Source organism: Scyliorhinus torazame, chromosome 17, assembly GCF_047496885.1.
Source record: "Scyliorhinus torazame isolate Kashiwa2021f chromosome 17, sScyTor2.1, whole genome shotgun sequence".
Lineage (NCBI taxonomy): Eukaryota > Metazoa > Chordata > Chondrichthyes > Carcharhiniformes > Scyliorhinidae > Scyliorhinus > Scyliorhinus torazame.
In genome coordinates, this window is record NC_092723.1 from 139459938 (window position 1) to 139473904 (window position 13967).

The 13967-nt window shown below is 45.6% G+C and overlaps 1 protein-coding gene across 3 annotated transcripts in view; it reads right to left on the reverse strand.

Annotated features, from left to right (window-relative positions):
- The window catches only part of ern2 (endoplasmic reticulum to nucleus signaling 2), a 130904-nt gene that overhangs the window by 6296 nt on the left and 110641 nt on the right, over positions 1–13967 (reverse strand). For all 3 annotated transcript variants that reach the window (XM_072481166.1, XM_072481165.1, XM_072481164.1), the window contains exons 17-19: positions 10409–10608; positions 9497–9644; positions 2146–2273 (exon numbers count right to left, since the gene is read on the reverse strand). In XM_072481166.1, the coding sequence (XP_072337267.1) occupies positions 2146–2273; positions 9497–9644; positions 10409–10608 (476 nt within the window). The remainder of the gene's footprint in view (positions 1–2145; positions 2274–9496; positions 9645–10408; positions 10609–13967) is intronic.

Genomic DNA, 13967 nt, shown 5'->3' on the forward strand with positions numbered 1-13967 from the left:
CGTAATCAGACCTCAACAAACCATAACACCTGATTCTACCAAGCATCTAATGAATAAGATAGAGACCAGAGAGTAGCTGAGTCATACAGACAAACATTGTCCCAGGTTCAATCCCTTGTTCCTGCTGCATCAACACAAACTACCAAATTAATAGATTACTAGTCCAGTAATGTAATCACTGCATTCCCTTACCCATATCATGGGATATGGTGGCATGGGGATTCTGTTACTGGACTAGAAATCAAGATGCCTGGGCTAACGATCCTGAGACAGGAGTTCAAATTGCACAACAGCTGCAGGACATTAATTAAATAATTCTGGAATACATTCCTGCAAAAATCTATCTGGTTCAGAAAGATCCTTTAGGGATGAAAATTTGCCATTCTTACTTGGACGGGTTAATATGTGGTGTAGCCACAGTAATACTCATAACTGCCCTGTTGGCTCACCAACTCCTTCTATTGGCTCACCAGCTCCTTCTAAAGAACATTAGGGGGTGGTAAATGCCTTGCCAGTGATGTCCACTTCTGATGAACAAATAAAAGAAAAATCTGCTGTCTTCAGATCTTTCTTTGTATTTTGTGGAGTTTAAATAGAAAATCCAATCGATGTCCACCTCAGCTACAAGGATAGGATCTGCATCAACTCTGGCAGATTGCAGCTTTGGGACATTAAATGTCACAAAATTAATCCAATAGTGCACTATGAGTGGAATCATCATGAGATTATACTTAATATTTCTCAGCCTATCTACTTTCAAAAACCTGGGCTGATAGTAAGAATTCTAATAGGATTACATAGGATGTACGGTACAGAAACCAGTCCTTCGGCCCAACCACTCCATGCTGGTGTTTCTGCTCAACTTGATCCTTCTCCCATCGTTCCTCATCTAAATCTACTGTGGTAATCACTATTCCCTTCAACCTAATATGCTCACCTGGTTTCCCCTTAAATGCATTCAGGCTATTTTCTTTAACCACTCCCTGTGATATCAAGTCCATGCTCTCTCCAATCTCTGGGTAAAGAAGTTTCTTCTGTATTGGATTTCTTGGTGACCATCTTATATTGATTACATCTAATTATGTTCTTCCCCGTAAGAAGAAACATTCTCTCCACATCCATTCTATCAAAACCTTTCATCATTTTAAGGACCTTGATTAGTTTGTTCCTCAGCATTTTTTTAAATGAGTAAAGCCTATCAATCCTTTTCTAATATGTATACCAAACCATCTTTGTAAATCCCCTCTGCACCCTCTCCAATGCCACGTTATCCTTTTTATAATACGGCAATGAGCAATATACACAGAAGTGTGATCTAAGCAAAGTTCGATAAGGTTTAGTATAATTTCAGTACTTTTCAATTCAATCCACCTGAATAGTATTTGGTTTGCTTTTATTTATGACCGTGCTAACCTGTGGCATAACTTCTAGTGGTTGACTTATTTGTTATTAATTTTTTACAGGATGTGGGCTTCGCTGACCATGCCAGCGTTGGTTACTCATCCCTAATTACCCTTGAGAAGGTGGTGATGAGCTGTCTTCTTGAACAGCTGAAGTCCATGTGATGGAGGTGGTGGACAGGCTTTGGGGGGGGGGGGGGGGGGGGTGTCAGGAGGTGAGTTACTCACCGCAGGATTCCTAGCCTTTGACCTGCTCTTGTAGCCACAGTATTTATATATATTTTTTATTCGTTAATGGGATGTGTGCTTCATTTACCAATTATTGCAATTCTATGAGTTATACTAGGGGAGTTCTACGCAAATAATTTCTGGTTATTGGTTTAATACTATGCAACAGAGTAGCTGACGGGCAATATAAATGTCACTCACTTTGTCAGATTTCATTAATGCAATGCGGGCTTTCCAAACAGATGTTCCAAGAAATGAGCCCTCTGGGAGTGGGTAACGTGAGTTCAAGGACAAGCTTCCCTAGATTTCCCAACCATTAGAATAAAAGAATGGAAAAACATGACAGGTAGCCCTGGGATTTCTTGACCTGTAATCTGGAGGGCAAGGCTCTGTGTCAAAGAACATTTGGAAAATCAGTCTGTCTAAGGCTGTTCGGTAGACATTCTTCCCTGCCACACTCCACCTACTTCATGTGGGCCTCGCTGACGTGGTTAATTTTTTCCTGGGAGGGAGTTACCTGAAAGAATTGAAGCTGCTTTTCTTTAGTCCAGAAGAAGGGATGTTTCAGGACACACTGAGCAGAGGGACGCTTCTGTGGCTCCTCTCTGATCATCTGTTCAATCAAGTGTCTACCCACAACATTCTCTAAAAGAAAGCAAAGTGATATCATGTAACTATTTAATTTTACAGTTGTATTAGCTATGGGACTGTGAAAGCACAACATCCAAGTCAAATCCTCTCTTTACAGGTGTACATTTGCGCCTATTCCATCAAGGGTCACTGAATGACCCTGAAGACCAAGGAATCTTGATTTATTTCCTATTCCTACACCACCCCCACCCACACCCACATTGAGGAAAGTTACATCAGTTGCATAATCAAGATCAGGCAACTCAGGTGTATTATTTACCCCCTGGACTTAGTGACGCTGACAGAAATTCCTGGTTGATTCTTTAACCACTACTGTGAGTCTTGCATGGTGTGTTGCCTCCTTGGTGCCAGAGTAAAGGTTCAATGGAGAGGGTGCAGGATATTCTGTAGGGGTTGGAAATGAGCCAAAAGATGTGATACACGTCGGAGCCAACAACATAAAAAAAGGCAGATAAGGGCACCAGGGTGGTGCAGTGGTTAGCACTGCTGCCTCATGCCACCGAGGACCGGGTATGATCACAGCCCCGGGTCACTGTCTGTGTGGAATTTGCACATTCTCTCCGTGTGTGCGTGGGTCTCACCCCTACAACCCAAAAGATGTACAGTGTAGGTGGATTGGCCAAGCTAAATTGCTCCTTAATCGGAATTTTTTTAAAAAGAGGGCAGATATTGAGGTCCTACGGTCAGACTTTCTGGATCTTGGGTAAAAGTTAAAAAGTAGGACTTGAAAAGGTGATAATCTGGGGCAGCACAGTGGTGCAGTAGTTAGCATTGCTGCCTCAGAGCACCTGGGCTCCCCGTGTCTGTGGGTCTCACCCCACAATGCAAAAAGACGTGCAGGGTAGGTGAATTGGCAATGCTAAATTGCCCCTTAATTGGAAAAAAAATGAATTGGGTACTCTAAATTATAAAAAGGTGGTAATCTCTGGATTACTCCCATTGCCATGCAACAGTGGTAGTAGAAATATGAAAATAATACTGCTTTTTGGGGTTTACCAGGACGAAGTTGCTAATAAAATATTGATAAAAGCGGAAATGGGTGAGGTGAAAATTGATAGGCAGGCTGATAAGAAAGATTAGCGTGGATAAGTTGCATGGTCTGGATGGCTTGCACCTCAGAGTGTGTGGAGATAGAAGGAGTTGTTAAAACCTTCCAAACTTTCTTCGGAGGCTGGTAGGATATTTCTAGAAACTACGGGCGCGATCTTGGCCTCCTTCTGCACTGTAGATTCAATGATAATCTATGATTAATCTAGGACAATGGTTCGGCACAACATCGTGGGCCGAAGGGCCTGTTCTGTGCTGTATTTTCTATGTTCTATATGTTCTATCTACCCAAATGGGGACAGAGTGCCGTAGCACACAAGATTAGCCGAGTGTTTCCCATCACTCAGTGTCGAGAAACATCCGGCTATCTAATGTCCTCCCGGTTGATGGGGGGGCCTCAGCGGGAAACTCCCTGGTGATGCCACACTTAGCCCTGGTTTCTGTACTGAGGAACTCCATTCACTGGAACTCCTCAGTGCAGTGAGAGATTAGGTTGCCCCGAACCACCCACCCAAACCTCAAATATAATAATAATAATAATCTTTATTAATGTCTCAAGTAGACTTACATTAACACTGCAATGAAGTCGCCTAGTCGCCACACTTCGGGGCTTATTCGGGTACACAGAGGGAGAATTTAGAATGTCCAATTCACCGAACAAGCACATCTTTCGGGACGTGTGGAAGGAAACCGGAGCACCCGGAGGAAACCCACGCAGACATGGGGAGAACGTGCAGACTCCGCACAGACAGGGACCCAAGGTGGGAAGCGAATCCGGGACTCTGGCGCCGTGAAGTAACAATGCTAACCACTGTGCTACCGTATCGCCCTTATTATAAGGGGGTCACCACCCCCCTCGCCCTCCCACTCACCCCTCCAATCACCGTCTCACAAAAACTGCCAGCTTGGCACCCTGGCAGTGCCCCTGCCAGCTGGCAGTATCACCTGGGCACCTTGGCAGTTCCATTAAAAAATAACTTATGGACAGAAAATTGCGAGTTATGATAAATGATTGTTTTTCAAACTGGACAATGGTAGACATGGGGTAGAATTTTAAGGATGGTGAGCGATTGGCGCCCGCCATCCCGCGATTCGGTGCCTAATGTGCAGCTGACGACTCTCTAAGTCCTACTGCCATTTAATGCTCACTTGAGCGGTGATTGGCTGTAAGCAGAACTTCTGGGCTCCACTGGAAGGTGGTCCCGCCCGTGAGAGCTGTCTGCCAGAAGTGGTACTGCAGAGATATACTAGAATGAGGGAGTTGAGCTACAAGGAAAAGCTGGGATTCTTGTACTTTGAAGAAGTAACGGTGCTATAATCGGTGGATGTACTTTTAAGAAGTTATTTGATAAGGTTAATATGGAAAATAATAACAAAGGTTAATATGGAAAATAAATGCTCATGTTTTAGGGGGTAACATATTGGCAAGGGTATAAGATTGGCTAGCTAACAGGAAAGTAGACATCAATGGGTCATTTACTGGGTGGCAGAATGTGGTGAGTGCTGGGCTTCTACTCATTACAATGTATATACATGATTTGGATGAAGGAACTAGTGGTATGGTTGCTAAATTTGTTGATGACACAAAGTTGTGAAGAGGACATAAGAGGCTACACAAGAATATAGGTTAAGTGTTGGGCAAATTGATTATAATGTGGAAAATGTGGAGTTATCCATTTTGGTAAGGTGAATAATGCTAGGAACACAAGGGTAGTTTTAAGAGATTTATATTTGTATTGGTAAACATTAGAAATGAGGTATAGTTTAAAAAAATTTTTTGAGTACCCAATTAATTTTTTCCAATTAAGGGTCGATTTAGCATGGCCAATCCACCTACCCCGCACACCTTTGGGGCTGTGGTGGCGAAACCGATGCAAACATGGGGAGAATGTGCAAACTCCACAAGGAGCCGGGATCAAACCTGGGACCTCAGCGCCGTGAGCCAGTAGTGCTAACCACTGCACCACTGTGCTGCCCAGAAATGAGGTATAATTTTAAGTGGGTAATTTAATGTTTCTGTGCCTCAAAGGTAAAACGTATTGTTAAATTCATGCTGGATAATGGGGTTGGTATGTGTGGGGTTTGATTATGTTCCAACTGTGTGTCTATTGTGCTTAGAGAGGGCTACAGAGTGAAGAATAAATAGAAGTAGCAGTTGTTGCTTAGCAACAGGAAGCCCTTTTAAGGGTAGAAAAGCTTTTAAGTTTTAGTTCACGCGCTGAGGACCCTAGTTCGATCCTGGCCCCGGGTCACTGTCCGTGTGGAGTTTGCACATTCTCCCAGTGTTTGCGCGGGTCTCATCCCCACAACCCAAAGATGTGCAGGGTAGGTGGATTGGCCAAGCTAAATTGCACCTTAATTGGAAAAAATGAATTGGGTACTCTAAATCTAAAAGAAATTAAGTTTTAGATGGATATATTGCAGTTAGAGACAGGACACTGGGGAGTGAACATCTCTCAACACTGCCAAGAGAAGCTGGACAGGACAAGGGAGTTGCAAAGATGTGGGCTTCCTAAGGAACAAGATACAATCCAAGTAACCAGGGAATTGGGACAGAAAGAGTTCCTAAGATGATTGAAGTTAAGAGAACAGAGACCAAGGTATTGTTCAGAAGAATTCAAGGAAGAGTAAACAGTGTTCTGAGTTAAGGAGGCAATTGCAGTAACCAGGTATAAAATGGGACAACAAACTTCAGAGGTAAATGAAACGTTTGATGCCATTTTACTAGAGTCTAGGAATTGAGAGTAAAGCAATTGTGAGCAGTTTGAGCAGCAGTCAAGACAAAGAAAGGGCAGCACGTTAGCGCAGCCTTGCTGCCTCACAGCGCCGAGGTCCCAGGTTCGAACCCGGCTCTGGGTCACTGTCTGTGTGGAGTTTACACATTCTCCCCGTGTTTGCGTGGGTTTCGCCCCCACAACCCAAAAAGATGTGCAGGCTAGGTGCATTGGCAATGCTTAAATTGTCCCTTAATTGGAAAAATGAATTGGGTACTCTAAATTTATTTAAAAAAGACAAAGAAATCCAAAAGGGGTTGGTGCAAATCCTGGACTAGATTCACTGTTAGAACTAGAGCAGAAGCCTTGTTCAAAAGTGTAATTTGGAAAACCTGGACTGGTTTTTGGAAAGCAAACCGTTAATGGAAAGCATTATTGTGAACAAAGATTATAAAGCGTGTTTTTTGGGGGGAGTGAAGTTTGGAAAGTCTCATGTGACAATCATCTCGGGGGGTGGAGGGGGGGCTGTCTGACACTAACTTGGGTTCTGAGCAGAATGTGTGTAACGGTCAATCTGTGTGCTTACAAGGGACTTTGTGGGCAGCACGGTGGCGCAGTGGCTAGCACTGCTGCCTCACGGCGCCAAGGTCCCAGGTTCAATCCCGGCTCTGGGTCACTGTCTGTGTGGAGTTTGCACATTCTCCACGTGTCTGCGTCGGTTTCGCCCCCCACAACCTAAAGATGTGCAGGCTAGATGGATTGGCCATGCTAAATTGTCCCTTAATTTGAAAAAAATAATTGGGTACTCTAAATTTAAAAATAAAAGGACTTTGTGTTAATGAGACCACTGCAGTTTAAAAAGGTACTTTGTAATCTGTATTAATCTTAAAATGTTAGTATGCAGGTGTAGTAAGCAATTAGCAAAGTGAATAGAATGTTATTGTTTATTGCAAGGGTAATTGAATACAAGAGTAGGGAGGTTATACGGGACATTGGTGAGACCACATCTGGAGTACTATGTACAGTATTGGTCTCCTTATTTTAGGAAATATGTAAATGCTTTGGAAGCAGTTCAGAGAATATTTACTAGATTAATACCAGGTATGGGAACGTTGTGTTAGGAGGAAAGACTGGACTGGTTAGGTTTGTATCTGCTGGAATTAAGGGGTGACTTGGTTCAAACATACAAGATCCTGAGGGGACTTGGCAGGGTGGATGTGGAGAGGATCCTTCCCCTTGGGGCAGAATGTAGAACTAGGGCCACTGTTTTCAATGGGCAACCCTTTATTTTTTTAGAGAGAGATGAGTTTTGTCTTAGTGCGATGAGAGACTTTGGAATTCTCTTCCTCAAAAGGTGGTTGAGGCAGAATCTTTGAGTGTGTTTACGGCAGAGGCAGATACATTCTTGATGGGCAAGGGAGTGAAATGTTATCGGGGGTAGGCAGGATTGTGAAATTTAGGTTAAAATTAGATCAGCCGTGATCTTATTGAATGGTGGTGCAAGCTCGAGGGGCCGTGTGGCCTACTTCTGTTCCTAGATCGTACATTTGTTTGTTCGTAAGATTTTCTCTTGCAAGTAAAGGCGGTTGAAGGGAGATTTGATAGAGGTGTGCAAGGTTAAAACAGGTTCAGTCAGATAAGGTAGACACAAAAAAAATGTTTATGTTAGTTGATGGTGCGAGGACTAGAGGACACAGTTTTAAAGTTTAACACGGAGATGGAGGGAAAATCTGAGGAAGAATCTTTTTATGCAGCAAGTGGCAGTGACTTAGAACTCACTGCTTACAAGAACAGTGAAAGTGGAGACAATCCACGATTTCAAAAGGAATTTAGATCGGCACTTGAGGAAAATAAATTTGGCAGGGTTACAGGGATAGAGTGGACTAATGGGAATGATTGGACTGCTTTACAGAAAGCAGTGTGGACTTGTTGGGCTGAATGGCCTCCATCAGCACCATTATGACTCCAAGCAAGATATTTTGACTGTTCACACCAGGTGGATTGGTCCCGTCAATGGCGCACCTCCGTCGCGGGTTCCCCGGCGGCATGGGGTGGATTTAATGGGAAATCCCATTGACAGCAGTGGCACCAGAAGATCCTGCCACCTGCCAACGACGGCCCACCTCCCGCCGCTGAGAAACACGCTGTGGAGAGACCAGAGAATCTCGCCCTCCACGTTAGAGGGCACCATGAAATGAAATGAAATGAAAATCGCTTATTGTCACAAGTAGGCTTCAAATGAAGTTACTGTGAAAAGCCCCTAGTCGCCACATTCCGGCGCCTGTTTGGGGAGGCTGGAACGGGAATTGAACCGTGCTGCTGGCCTGCCTTGGTCTGCTTTCAACGCCTGCGATTTAGCCCTGTGCTAAACCAGCCCCTTTGTTTTTGACATCTCCGTTCCACAACAAAGGCTCTTACAGAGATGTGCTGCCTTCTGGATGCTGACCTCCGGACAACTTGCATCATGCGAACATATATGTGGGTATGGAGGTCACCGCTATATTAAACATTTATACCAGCAGATCTTTTCAAGAGACATCGGGCGGGATTCTCCACGCCCGCGCCGAAGTGCCCACGCCGTTGTGAATGCCGTCAAGGTTCACAACGGCGCGAAACGGCCCCTATCTCGACCGATTCAGGGCCCAATAATGGGCTAGGATTGGGGCCGCGTCATCTACACACGCCAGGCCTTGTCGCCGCGTAAAGGCGCCGCCGCATACATGACGTGGCCGGCGCCGCATAACTGACGTCACCTGCGCATGCGCGTGTTGGCTGGCGCCAACCCGCGCATGCGTGGTTGCCGTCCTCTCCGAGTCCGTCCCGCAAGAAGATGGGCGCCGATCGCGGGCCATCCCACATTTGAGGTACCCCCCCAGTGCAGGATCCCTCCTCCCCCCCCGCAGGCCGCCCCCCCAGCGTTCCCGCGCTGTTCCCGACGGCAGCGACCAGGTGTGGACGGCGCCGGGGGGGACCCGCAGTTTTGGCCTGCCCGCTCAGCCCATCCAGCCCTGAGAATAGCGGGGGTGCCAGAGAATCGCCATTTTGGGTGTCTCCGGCGATTCTCCGGCCTGTGGCCCGCGGAACTCGAGGGGGCCGTTCCCGCCGCTTGGGAGAATCGCGGGAGGGTGTCGGACCGGCGTCCCGGGAAATTCTGGCGGCCCAGGCGATTCTCCACTCCAACTGGCACGGGAGTGGAGAATCTCGCCCATCATTTCCATCCTTCACACACAGCCCTGCAAAAGCTTGGCAAGTGTTTCATATCTATGTGAACAAGGCTGGAACAATATTTGTAATGAGGGTGGGGGGTTCTGCTAGTAACTTTTAAAAAAGGCTCAGGAAATTGAGCTGAGCTTTTACTGGCTATGTAGTGGCAAACCAGCCATATCCAGTGCTGAAAACACTGGGAGCTACAAAACCCACGTCATAATTATAAGCAAAAAATAAATACATTCTTACCATGTACCTCTTGCTCGAAATGCTGTAAAGTGTACTTCCCTAATGAGATGTTGCTTTGCCGTCTCAAAGAATCACCAAATGGATGTTTTCCCTCAGAAGCGACGTAGTAGAAAACACAGCCTGCTGAGAAAATGTCAACTGCATATGTCTGTTGGGGAAATACAGGTGATATTTATGACATGGTTCTAACACACATGTGCACGCACACACAACACACAAATGGTTCAATGCAGTTAAATTTTGGTTCCTTTTCTAAGACAACTAACATTTGTCCCACCCACCCCAGTTCACTTTGAAAGCGCTTCCTGTCGATCATCATTTACTGCATCCATAGGTCAGTAACTCACTCCAGATGTCAGTCCTGCTCACCTGTCCCAAATCTTGTTGCCAGTTCTGCTCACCTGCCTCGCGTTCTAATGTCAGGCTTGCTTACCTATGTTGAATTCTGATGTGGTCCCTGTTTACCTATTCTGAGTTTCAGTGACATCTCATATACTCAATGGAAAGTATTTACAGTTGCCACCTCAGCCATTCTGAATATAGAAAGGTTGGCCAAAAATGGGGATGAAGCTGCAAATATCAAGACACATGAACACATTTCTCACACTTCAATGAATGTACAGCTGAAAAGTTAGGCCCATAATTCGGAAAATGCTGGAGATACAAAGCAGGTTTGGCAGCCTCAGAGAGAAAATGCAAGTTAACTGTTTGGACAGAAGCTGTTTATCAGCATTGCTGTGACAGGTTCTGATTGAGAAGGATCTCTACTTGTCTGTTGTCTTTTAGTTGCTGACTGACCTGTTGATTACTTCCAGATTTTCTTTGTAGCCATGTCATTTTGATCTTCTGACTTTGTTTATTCAGTGTGTTTAATTTCAAGGGTAACCAGACTACCTTTGTGCTAACACTTACAGGTTTGTCTTTAGGCTCCTCCCGTAAGACCTCTGGTGCAATCCAGCCCTCTGTTCCAGGTATACCAGAGCGCAAGCTGAAACTGTGATGCCCTGCAGACAGTTTCTTACACAGGCCAAAGTCCGAGATCACTGCCCTCACATTCCCATGAGAGTTTGGCAGGGAGATGAGGATGTTGCGTGGTTTCAAATCCCGATGGACTAGAGCCAGAGTTCCAGAAATAAAGGGGCGAAAATCAGATTTGGCCGACAGCAGCAATTTACAACTGTTAACACAGCAACTGGCTCCAAAGTACTTCACTGTCAGCAAGATACAGAGTTGTCATGGGGTAAAAGTCAGTACACGCGTCTGATCTTATGGTATGAGAAGGAAATTTTGATAAGTGATGTGATAATAAGGCATAAGCATCTAGGGAGTACGGCTGGGAGACATATATTCAAGATAATAACAAAAAGAATTGAAGAGGTTAGAAAAAAAATATTCACACAGATGATTGTTAAAATGCAGACTTCTCTGCCATAAACTGTTGTTGAGGTGTAACATAGTATTTACAGCACAGAAACAGGCCATTCAACCCAACAGATCCATGCCGGTGAGTAGAGTTCATCAATTCTTTTAAAAGGGATTTAGATAGTTGTTTCAAGAGGGTGAATATCGATGTTTATGGGGAGCAAGCAAGAGATTGGAATTAAACAGGGTATAAATTTAAAGAGTGTGTGAGCAAGCAGGAGATGGTGATTAGACTGGGTGGAATATATATTTCTTTTATTCATTTACGGGTTGTGGGCGTCGCTGGTTAGGCCAGCATTTATTGCCCATCCCTAGTTGCCCTTCAGAAGGTGGTGGTGGATTGCCTTCTTAGGTCCTTAGGATGTAGGTACACCCACTGTGCTGTTAGGGAGGGAGTTCCAAAATGTTGCCCCAGTGACAGTAAAGGAGCGGCATTATATATTCCAAGTCAGGGTGGCAAGTGACTTGGTGGGGAACTTCCAGGTGGTGGAGCTCCCAGGTATCTGCTGCTCTTGTCCTTCTAGATGGTAGTGGTTGTAAGGTGTTGGCTAAGGAACCTTGGTGAGTTACTGCAGTGCATCTTGTAGATGGTACACACGGCTGCCACTGTTCGTCAGTGCTGGAGAGTTTGAATGTTTGTGGACTGTGTGGGGGTGACTGCAATCAAGCGGGGTGCTTTGTCCTGGATGGTGTCGAGCTTCTTGAGTGTTGTTGGAGCGGCACACATCCAGGCAAGTGGCGAATATTCCATTACACCCCTTACTTGTGCCTTGTAGATGGTGGCCAGACTTTGGGGGTGGTCAGGAGGCGAGTGACTCGTAGTAGGAGTCCTAGCCTTTGACCTGCCCTGGTAACCACAGTATTAATGTGGCTAGTCCAGTTCAGTTTTTGATCAATGTTAACCCCCAGGATGTTGATTGTGGGGGATTCAGTAATGGTAATGCCATTGAATGTCAAGGGGCGGTGGTTAGACCCTCTCTTGTAGGAGATGGTCATTGCCTGGCACTTGTGTGGCAGGAATATAACTTGCCACTTGTCAGCCCAAGCCTGGATATTGTCCTGGTCTTGCTGCATTTAGAATCATAGAATCTACAATGCAGAAGGAGGCCATTCGGCCCATCGAGTCTGCACCGGCTCTTTGAAAGAGCACCCTACCCAAGCACACACCTCCACCCTATTCCCATAACCCAGTAACCCCACCCAACACTAAGGGCAATTTTGGACACTAAGGGCAATTTAGCATGGCCAATCCACCTAACCTGCATATCTTTGGACTGTGGGAGGAAACCGGAGCACCCGGAGGAAACCCACGCACACACGGGGAGAACGTGCAGACTCCGCACAGACAGTTACCCAAGCCGGGAATCGAACCTGGGACCCTGGAGCTGTGAAGCAATTATGCTAACCACAATGCTACCGTGCTGCCCATAAGGACATAGAGTCATAGAGGTTTATAGTATGAAAACAGGTCCTTCGGCCCAACTTGTCCATGCCACCCAGTTTTTACCACTAAGCTAGTCCCAACTGCCCGCATTTGGCCCATATCCCTCTATACCCATCTTTCCCATATAACTGTCAAAATGCTTTTTGCAAGACAAAATTGTACCCGCCTCTACTACTGACTCTGGCAGCTCATTCCAGACACTCACCACCCTCTGTGTGAAACAATTGCCCCTCTGGAATCTTTTGTATCTCTCCCCTCTCACCTTAAACCTATGCCCTCTAGTTTTAGACTCCCCTACTTTGGGAAGGGATGTTGATTATCTACCTTATCGGGGCAGCAGGGTGGCGCAGTGGTTAGCATTGCTGCCTCATGGCGCCGAGGTCCCAGGTTTGATCCCAGCTCTGGGTCACTGTCTGTGTGGAGTTTGCACATTCTTCCCCGAGTTTGCGTGGGTTTCACCCCCACAATCCAAAGATGTGCAGGGTAGGTGGATAGGCCATGCTAAATTGCTCCTTAATTGGAAAAAATGAATTGGGTACTCTAATTATTTTTTAAAAAGACTATCTACCAGGGCAGCACGGTGGCACAGTGGGTTAGCCCTGATGCCTCACGGCGCCGAGGTCCCAGGTTCGATCCCGGCTCTGGGTCACTGTCTGTGTGGAGTTTGCACATTCTCCCCGTGCTTGCGTGGGTTTCGCCCCCACAACCCAAAAGATGTGCAGGGTAGGTGGATTGGCTCAACTAAATTGCCCCTTAATTGGAAAAAATGAATTGGGTACTCTAAATTTATTTTAAAAAGACTATCTACCTTACCCATCCCCCTCATTATTTTATAGACCTCTATAAGATCACCCTTATGTCTCCTACGCTTTAGCGAAAAATGTCCCAGTTTATCCAGCCTCTCCTTATAAATCAAACCATCAATCCCGGTAACATCCTAGTAAATCTTTTCTGCACTTTTTAAAGATTAATAATATTCTTTCTATAATAGGGTGACCAGAACTGTACACAATATTCCATGTATGGCCTTACTAATGTCTTGTACAACTTCAGCAAGATGTCCCAATTCCTGTATTCAATGGACTGCTTCATTATCTGAGGAGTCGCGAATGGTGCTGAACATTGTGCAGTCATCCGTAAGCATCTCCACTTCTGACCTTATAATGGAAGGGAGGTCATTGATGAAGCAGCTGAAGATGTTGGGCCTAGGACACTACCCTGAGGAACTCCTGCAGTGATGTCCTGGAGTTGAGATGATTGACCTCGAAACACCACAACCATCTTCCTTTGTGCCAGGTATGACTCCAACCAGTGGAGAGTTTTCCACCTTATTCCCATTGATTCCCGTTTAGCTGGTCTCCTTGATGCCATACCCAGTCAAATGCTGCCTTGATGTCAAGAGCAGTCACTCTCACCTCACCTCTGGCATTCAGCTCTTTTGTCCATGTTTGAACCAAGGCTGTAATGAGGTCAGGAACTGAGTGACCCTGGCGGAACCCAAACTGAGTGTCCATGAGCTATAAGAGTGTAGGAAGTGAGGGGAAGAGCAGGATTAGACTAGCTGGAATAATAAATAGCATGTGGAGGGAAATGGGATTAGACTGG